The sequence below is a fragment of the Oryza sativa genome, chromosome 3, assembly GCF_034140825.1.
Source record: "Oryza sativa Japonica Group chromosome 3, ASM3414082v1".
Taxonomy (NCBI): domain Eukaryota; kingdom Viridiplantae; phylum Streptophyta; class Magnoliopsida; order Poales; family Poaceae; genus Oryza; species Oryza sativa.
The window spans coordinates 28,025,020-28,034,588 of NC_089037.1; the positions used below are offsets into that span (position 1 = coordinate 28,025,020).

Below are 9,569 nucleotides of genomic sequence, written 5' to 3' on the forward strand. Positions count from 1 at the left end.
AGTCATCGCCAGCGTAACGTACGTCTCTTTCTCTGACTAATCATCGATCTCTTGCCAGCGTTCCCTCTCTCTCTCTCTCTATCAGAATCTCTTCCAACTTCCGTGGACGTACGCCAAAACAAGAACCACACACAAACAAGAACCCTAACTTTGTTAAACTCTCCAAGTCAACAAACCAAACCTGCTTGATCCCAATAATGCACACTAATACACTATGATATATGCACGCGCAGATGCATCCGCGGCCGGATAAGCGCGCCACCGTTTCTCTCGTCTCCACGCGTTGAATCGGAAAGCCTCTAATTTAGCTACAAAAATTAAGTCGAAAATAAAGTTGTATAACTACCTAAAACCAGTTTCACCTCTATAGTTCAGAGTCTGGAATAAAGTTGTGGAACTACCTAAACCCAGCTCCACCTCTTATTTTATAAAAGCGCAAGCTCCACCCAGCTCCGCTCTTATTTTATATAGAGCTGAAACTGTTTGGCTCCAGCTATGCCAAACAGATCTGTATGGACATACAAAGCTTTTGCGTGTTTGATAAAAAAAAAACAGCGAGCCAGCAGCCAATGGCGATGGTCCACGGCGCCGGCCGCGGCAACGACAGGGAAGCAGAAAAAAATGGGTGGCCGATTGATAATCCGGGGGAGAATTTCTGAGTTTTGACTAATCTGATGCCGAGCCACGCATGCGTTTAACTCATTGATTCCTTAATCTAGAATGTAGGTTGATTAATTGTTGGAACGGATGGACGAGTGATACAGCTGCTGCCGTCTAGACGAAGCTGCTTAGTGATTACTGGAAGCATGATCAGGGCGTTGCGTTGCGTGGTCAGGATGCAACAGAGATTATCAGCTCGTGGTTTAACCTAGTAGTATAAGTGCAATTATTTCAGTCAAGATCGAGATATATCCGGACTTGATTTTCAGCTGCAACGACTGGAAAGGATTTTTCGGCTGTAACCAGAAGGAATTTGTCTGCAGCAAGCCAGCAACTAGGTTGTAGTTTCAGGCTTTACAGATCACATAACTTGGCCTTGACATAACTTCGGAAATTCAGCCAAACACAAAGGAGTTTCAGCAAAATACAGCCAAGTACCACATAGCAGTAACTTCCTTCTCCAGACTACCAGACTAGACAGACAGGAAGGTACCTAGTAGAGTGCAGATACGAGTTTTTACTAAACACAATATGCTAAGTAAAACCCATCATCCCAGACTGTTTGGGGAGGGGGTTTTCGCACTTGCACAACCACTAGAGACATCTAACACCCGCAAAAGTTACAGACAGTTCTTGCAAAAGACCCAACACTTGAGTTGTAGAACATGAGCTTCTATTCAACAGGATCAAACTTAACCCCTTCAGCAGTAGAACATGAACCGCTTAACATTCTCCTTGATTTCAGGAAGCGGCTTCGTCGATCGATCCGTTCGCGTCGTTACGGAGGAAGAAGAGCCCTGATCAGAATGCTCGTCCTCCATGTAGTAGCGTGCTCGGAAGGCTCCCAGATGCGCATAGTATGCTGGAGGAACTGTTCAGATAGGAGAGTAACAAAATTCAGTAAAAAAAAAAAAGAGGACCACAGAAAGAAAGATAACTGGTAAGAAAATCAGCTCTGATAGCTGAATAAATGAAAACCCGACAAGATAACGCATACCTATGGAGACTGCTCGGGTGCATCGGGCATAGCTGCAGGCAAGGGATCATCCAAGGAAAAATGGGTTACATCATGTCAGGATGGTAAAGAGTGGGGATGATGCATGCACTGTTCACCGTAAGGTAAAACGGCAGAGCAAACTTACGTGTAGCTAAGATTGTAGGTTAGGGTTTGCAGCGTATCAGCCTTGAACCCATTTTCATCTAAAAGAACATGATAATGTGTTGGACGGCTCGTCCCCTGTCCAAATACAAAAGAAGAAACTATTAACACTGGAGGTAAAATTATTTCAATTTCATTGCAAAGTGAAATTGTGATTTGTTCTACCAATCATTACCTTGATACCAGAATGGCTACAGAGGTAAAAGTCAAACTCACTCGGATGGCAGATCATTGTGTCAACAACAGTTCCTAAGAGAAAAAATGCACTTGATGATTTAATATTTCTTTTTTTAAAAAAACTTCATACTTAATACAATGTGAATATTAATATTGCATAACAAAGTTACTTACCAGGAAGGATATTTCCGCTTCTATCCATCATATCTCGACGATTTTCTGGAAATAGGCGGGTGTGATGCCTTTTCTGGACAACAACAAATGTAACTGGAGGAAGGTAGCCCTCCTGCAAACTAGCACATGCCTACGAATACAAGCAAAAACAACATTGTATTATCGGCAGCATGAGATGGAGAAACAACTATATAGGGATAAATAGGTAAGCGGAACAAAAAGGACTTTGCCTGAGATACCTTGCGAATTGCATCCATTTCATAAAGCAACACTTGGCTAAACTGTCCCTCGCTGATACCATCTCTGCATATTGAAGAAACCAGAATTAAGCACAGGCAAAAAAATGCTTTTTTTAAAAAAATAAACTCTTCACGGACCGATAAAATATAATCCGGCTAGGTTTCTGTCCAGTTTCTTGGTAGAAAGACCTGAGCAACTCCCTGCAATATATACATGTTAATACAGCGAAAAGAGAGATATTCAGACATTTATTTCTCTAGAATAACAATTACCTAATCATTCCACCTCTAATAATTCCCTTCAATGGATCTTTCACTTCTGTGTAAAGATTAGATATGATTTCTTCCCTATGACTTTGTGTAGATACCAAGCATTTGTACTTTGTAACTTCTGGCCAATCCATGGATGCAACAACCTACAATCATTGAGAATAGAAACTTTCATTCAAGACCACACATACAAGGTGCTAAAAAGGATAATTTTTTTTCTAATAACAAGTCACACAAAAGTAGAAGTGTAGAATGTAAATGTTTGCACCCTAAAGGCCTAAACACAAGCCAGGCTTGTTGTAGAACTAACGCACAGTAACTACTTTAGTTTATCCATTCTTCGTTTAATATGCAAAAGTTAGCACAATGCTAAAAGTCCACTATCCACCAAAAAAAAGACTGAAACAGAAAAAAAAACAAATATAAAAAATAATCAAAGGCTCAAAAAGAAAAAAAAATACTATAGGGCTAAATAAGTTCCAGAATCATCATAATTCTGTTAGACATTGATCTACCTTAATCAGAAAAATCAAACAACACAGGTTGAGCAAAATGTAAAACTGTGATATGGTGAGTTGGGGAGAGTACACAGACCGCTGCAATGGATGGAGAAGCATCCTCCCCAGGAGATGGATGTGTAACATCCGCTCCAAACACTATCGTAGGACGATCTGTCAGAATTGGTATTTTCTTGTGCAACGCATCTTCAAGTACTGTATTTCGCCCCCCGACCTAATTGCAAAATAAAAATGATATTAATGTCTTTTGAACTGCTTGTAGAGTGGTTAGTCATACCATACAATTAAACTTCATCCTACCTTAACATTCATTTTTAGGGCCAGATTTTCAAGATACTGTTTCCCACCTTTCTGAAGACTCTTGGGTGCACAGCATTGAGTTATCACACCAACCTCTGTTTCACAAATTCGTTTTATCCTTCCTACATATGTAATGAGTATCAGAAACTTAAATTCAAATTGAATCACCTGCATGAGAATGCATCAAGAGCTTACCATAAGAACCACTAATTTCAGTCAATATTACAATTAATAACTGAAGTTGCTGCCCTGTCAGGTCTTGCTGGTCAAGCTTTTCTGAAGATTGCCTATGGATATTTCTGATTGCACCCTCGATGTTGCGTTGCTGTCCTTGTATGATATCCACACATGGTCTCGTATTCATTTGCTACAAACAGAAATGGATAAAGTCAACCAGTGAATATTTTAGTGACAAAAGTATACTTACAAAAATAAATTTACGGATTTCTTTAAGGAGTAATTTACCATGCCAATATTATTGCACATGCCAACCAGGTCTTCACAAAACATCCTAATGTCATTTACATGCATCCGAGAAGCAAAAGATAGGCAGGTCCAATGGTTGATACATCCTCCATTTACCATCCTCTGAAAAATCTCAGGAAAAATGTCAAGACGGTTCGCCACAAAGAGAAGATATCAAACCATCAATACAAATAACCTGAAAAATGTGCTTTTCATTTCAATGTGTCATAGCTTTTACACATTTGCTTCATTTATAAACAATGTAGTCAAACATTATTATAGGCTTATAGCTACCACAAAAAATGAGTGTGCCCTAACAACATAAGCATCGCTCATTCACATGCAACTGTCAAAACAGCAGACGATATGACGGGGTGTTTAGAAATACAATAAGAAAAACCTTGTGTAATAATGGTATTTTCTGAGTTAAGTATGCAATAGTACATTGCAAATAAAATGGTGCAGACGGTGAGACAGAGCATACCTTGTTAATCATGTTCCATTGTCCAACGGAAGGATTACATACTTTTTCTCTTCCAGAGTCATGATATTTAAGCTAATTATAAGAGGAAAATTAAGGGGTTAACTGAACATACGAGACTGAAATGAAGCACACAATTTTAATAAAAAAATAAGTACATAATTAAATAAAACAATAAATAAAAGATGGTTATATACCCTAGGGGTAGGCAGTACACGGGCATCAACCACGGCAAGTTGGTTAGCGACTTTGATGCCAAATTCTTTTGCACAATCATCATTGCCATAAGAGTTCGTATTAACAATCTGAGAATACAAGTAAAATGTTTTTATCTTCAAATCAAACAAAAAAAAATAAACATGAAAGAACATAAAACAAAACTATACGAGGAGACTACACCTACACCAAAGAAAACATGGAGCAAAATTCACCTCTATGATACTGCTCTCCCTTTGTGCGGGTCGTTCACATGTCATCCTTAGAATGTTTGTAACTTGATGCTCATTTAGCTTCTTCGAATACCGTTGTCCTTCAAGTATACTGCAGACCTGAAGAAAAAACATGCTAATAGATTTATATCTACTCTGTAGCAACTCTGTGAAGATGAACAACGAAAGGAAAAGGAAACCTCCATAGGCAAATATTTTGGTCTGCTATCACTGCCAGCTTGAAGGCATGGCCAATTAACATGTTTTAAGGAGTAATTGTACTGTTTCTTAAAGTATTGGACGACTGATATCCTGTTTCCATCTAGATCAAACCTGTCAAATAAGAAAATCAGAAAATTACTTGTAACATATTGTACTGCAATTACTGTCTTAATGGCATGGTGTGATTCAAGTTTATAAAATGTAATGCTGACAGAAAATCAGAAATGGGTCACAAAAGAAAAAAGGTACATCAATTCATTCATTGGAGCTGAGGGTATTCCAGTGATCTTGTAACGTATGGATTTCTCTTTCCAGTGAGTTGCCACAATTTGGACTCCTTTTAGGGCCTTTTTCAGCTATGATGCAGAAGAACAAAACAAAAGACAGCAATAACTAATTCAGGAAACATAGAACGAAAAAATAGAGATGAGATGAAATATGGCAATAAGATTCAAACTTTAATACGATCTTGATCAGACAAGCGCCTTGAAACATCTCGGATGTTCAAATACTGAACTGCAAAGTCCATCACTGGCTGGGCCTTGTAAAATGCTGTTGCAGAAATATCTAAAAGGAAAATTCACATCAATATCCAACACAGAACGTAACTGACTCTGTATTGTGAAATAAAATTAACCGACTCCTGTATCAATTGATGGATTGACCGTTCCATCAAATGTTGAGTATCTCGACACAAACATTTCTATACTACTAAAATACTTTGAGGTAAATCCATACCGATATTTAGCGACAGTCCCATCTGCGTGGGGCGCAGACTTTGGTAATACCCCCTCCAACACTCTGTACCACTACCAATCTCGCCACCATGCCCAAATGATTGGGAGAAAAATGACCTTGAGATAGATACATACCTGTCACAAGTAAAATTTACCTAGTTAAAAATATTCATGTCGATCAAGATTCTGGATTAACAGGACGCATGCACATATGGAATCATAAGGCATAGAAGTTGATGTAATGAACTAATTGTACTTCATATCATGGAAACATCAAATATCAAAGAATTACTGAGGTAGGGCATTCCCTAAGAGCAATGTCAAGAGCTTGAATAGTGTCCTGTGGCAACTCCCTCTGCCTTCCAACCAAAAACTGCTTAAGGCTGTACAGATCTGTTTTGGAGGCTTGCTTTATGGTCACCTTGTATTCCTCCTCCCTAAAACACAATAACAAATATTTTATAAAGTCGTCATATTAATAAAAAAACAGTTATGAGAAAAGGAGAAGGCTTCAAGTGTTTAACCATACCGTTGGTTACCCCTCAAAGGATTAATGTGCTTGACAACAAAGTCTTTGGTTTTGAAAGGTAGTGGACCTGCAGTATATATGCTCTTTCTTCCATCATAGACAGGTAACCTACCATCCAAGAATTGTTTGTGCAACGCAACAAGTTTGTTGATTATTGATCTATTTCTCTCACGATAAGTTGATTCTGGAGTGATCACCACCTGTACCAACAAAACATGTTGCACTTAATCTTAAGATCTTTATGATGGAAATAGTTAAACAAATTCACTTGAATGATACTAAAACCAACCACATCACGAGTGGTGAGGGAAAGAAATGAAGCTGAAAGGAGCATTCGCTGATGATTGATTAACCAAAGAATATATATCATCATTATGTATTTTTTTCTCACGGTGTTCCTAGTTTGGAAAGTCCATTGCACATCTATATATGGTTGATCATTTATTTTACACCATTTCAAAAGCATGGCTAAATGCATGCATGCCACTAGCAACTCAATGGTAACAAATATAGAAGTTCAAATTAAATCGTTAAGAGTTAATGTTTAACTTTTAATAACATATTTAACTGGCCATGTACATCCATGTGGGATGTAGAGACCGGATTGATATCCATTATCTGAAAAACAACATATAGTGCTAAATTTGTGGAATTTACACTTTTCCTCTTTCAGCAAGAAGACCAAAGCAGTCATACAAATTTTTCATTAAACCGAGGGGTGTTTACATTGTAAATGAGCATTTTAAATAAATTTATCCAATTCAACAATTTCTCTAGTGAAATGTCATATTTGACATGAGAGTATTATTACTCAGGAAAATGCTAGAATACATTTATTAATGGTCCTTAAAACATATCTTATTCAGCTATTAGAAATTTGAGATGTAAAATTAATGTGCTATATCTATTTTTAATACATTCCAGATTTTACACTTATATTTTGATTTTTCTTTTTTGGGAAACTTTCAAACTTGACTTGAATTTCAGGACGAAGTTGATGTGACATGTAGACTCGTTATAATGTGCTATAGAAGCCTATACCGCTTCCACTTTACCAGTATATATAAACCCCTAATATCTTGGATGCATTTAAGGTTAGCAAGTTAAATGCATAGGTGTTTTCCCTTTCTTAAGAGGGGAAAGCACTTGAGTGGGGTTAGAGCAAGATCTTGTGCATTCCTGTTCAAATAACTTTGGTACTAGGGTGCAAATGTCAGTTGATTAGAACAAACTTCTTTTTAATTGGAAACTCAAATTTCTAGCCATTGGATCTAGATCCAATCTCTTTTTCTCTCTGCTCCCAATCCATAACTCTCCATGCTCCCCTTCCCCAAACCCATCTATAGTTAAACTCTCCATGCTCCACTTCCCCAAACGCTAGTTGCCAAACCTCTCCATTCCACGGCCGCAAAATTTTAAGGGACTATCTATAGATCTGTTAACAGAAAATTCCACATCCCATCTTTCAAATTTTGGACCATTGGATGTGCTTTAAAATTCGTGCAAAGGCATTAACCCTAGCTCTCCTCCCGTTCCCCTCCCATCGTGCGTCCGCACCCCTCCCATCGCTACTCCTCCGCTCGATCCCCGCTGCAACCGCCCCACCACGCCGCTGCCCGCCTCACCGGCTGGCCGGAGGGCGTCAACGGCGCCGGCGAGACCCCCTCCCCCTCCCCCCAATGATGCATGCCCACCGCCCTCCTCCAGCCCCGCGGCTTCCGGCGCCGCCGCCGGCGCCTCGCCACCCGCTCCACCGCCCACCGCCGGGCTGCCGCCTCCCCCGGCCAACCCTCTAAGCCGGCGAACTCCTCTTCCCTCTCCCTCTCCCACCCCACCCCGGGACCCTAACCCGTAGGGTCCTCTATCGGAGTCTAGGGTGTCGTCGGCGCCGAAGAAGGAGAAGGTCGCCGGAGTTGGAGAAGAAGGCCTGGAGCACGAATCTCGGAGCTCATCCGGTAGCGCAAAATCTGCAAGATTTGGGGATACAATTTCTATCGGCAGGAGGTTAGCAATTCCGAAATTTTAACCCGGTGGGGCTGCCTCCTCGCCGTCACCCCCTCGCCGGAGAAGAATAGGCTCGCCGGAGCACGACGATCCTCCGAGAAAATCCCAACAGCGAGTACAAAAAATGAGTACTAGGAGAATGGAATTAGTTTTCGAGTACTAGTAGACTAGTGCTAGATTAGCGATCACAAATTCACAATAGATTACGAAACGAGCTAGCATGCAGAGACAGATGAGATATGAGATGAGATTGGATGAGAAAACGTACGTCGTAGTGGTAGATGTCCTTGTCCGCGACTTGCACCAGGAAATGGTTGGCGCGGACGCGGCACCGCCTCCCGATCGTGCCGACGTCCGGACGCGCCGGGAAGGTCACCGCCTTGCTCGACGACGGCGGCAGCGTCGCGGGCGGGGGCGCGGGCGCCGGTGCGGCGACCTGAGATGGCTCTCTCTTGACATTGTCCGTGCCCTGCGCCGCCGCCAACGACGAACCCTGGCCTGCTGGCGGCGCTCCACCCGACACAACCATCTTCCCCTTCATCTCGCCGCACAGAGCCCCCACCGCAACCGCCGGCGCAGGCGCCGGCACTCCGACGCCGCCGCGCCCGCCGCCTACGGGTCGACGCGCCGCCGCATTGGGCTGCACCTGCACGCCGCCTCGTCCGCCGCCGCCAGATGGCGGGGCCGGGGCGTGGAATGGCTGCTGCTGCTGCCGCCCAGCCCCGGCGCCCACAGCGACGCCGCCACGGCCGCGCGGCGCGTCGTGACGGCCTCCGCGCTCACCCGCCCCTCGACCACCGCCTTGCCGCTCGCCGACGACGCCGAGATCGCCCCTACCCTGGCCACCCCTCCCGCCACCTCCACCTCCACCTCCGCCTCCTTCCCGCCCACCACCGCCGCCTCGCCCACCGCGGCGGCCTCCGCCGCCGCCGCCGCGCGAAGACATGATGATTGAGGAGGAGGAGGGGGGGGGGGGGTAAAGGCGAAGCGGAGACGAGGGAGACGTGGGGGGAGGGGTTAGCGGAGGAGGCGGCGTTTATATAGAAGAAGAAGAAGCGAATGGATCGTGTGGGATACAAAGCGTCTCTCGAATCTCGATGTACTCCAAACCAAACCAACCCCACGAGGCACGTGGATCGGGTGGTGTGGCCGTGTGGGTGGGGTGACAAGTGGAGTGGGGCCCTCACGTCAGCAGCGGGCGGGGCG

The 9,569-nt window shown here is 43.0% G+C and overlaps 1 protein-coding gene across 1 annotated transcript; it reads right to left on the bottom strand.

Annotated features, from left to right (window-relative positions):
- Positions 1-1,019: 1,019 nt before the first annotated feature.
- Positions 1,020-9,354, bottom strand: LOC107275269 (protein argonaute 12). Its single transcript, XM_066308238.1, has 22 exons — positions 8,632-9,354; positions 6,360-6,559; positions 6,125-6,267; positions 5,832-5,969; positions 5,551-5,660; positions 5,343-5,449; positions 5,072-5,204; positions 4,875-4,991; positions 4,641-4,748; positions 4,447-4,518; positions 3,963-4,085; positions 3,693-3,864; positions 3,498-3,619; positions 3,274-3,411; positions 2,683-2,825; positions 2,548-2,610; positions 2,410-2,473; positions 2,171-2,300; positions 1,995-2,068; positions 1,803-1,897; positions 1,658-1,689; positions 1,020-1,531 (listed from the first exon to the last, which is right to left on the bottom strand). Exons 1-22 carry the CDS (start codon positions 9,307-9,309, stop codon positions 1,362-1,364), a joined length of 3,132 nt encoding a protein of 1,043 aa, XP_066164335.1. The 5' UTR covers positions 9,310-9,354; the 3' UTR covers positions 1,020-1,361.
- Between the last annotated feature and the right edge of the window lie 215 nt (positions 9,355-9,569).

Bases quoted from the DNA above. Each gene is read 5' to 3' on its own strand.
- LOC107275269 (XM_066308238.1), bottom strand. From the start codon at position 9,309: ATGTCTTCGCGCGGCGGCGGCGGCGGAGGCCGCCGCGGTGGGCGAGGC. The intron at 4,749-4,874 runs GTGAATTTTGCT...TTGTATTCTCAG, and splicing joins GGGAGAGCAGTATCATAGAG to ATTGTTAATACGAACTCTTA. The intron at 2,611-2,682 runs GTAATTGTTATT...TATATATTGCAG, and splicing joins ATTAGAGGTGGAATGATTAG to GGAGTTGCTCAGGTCTTTCT.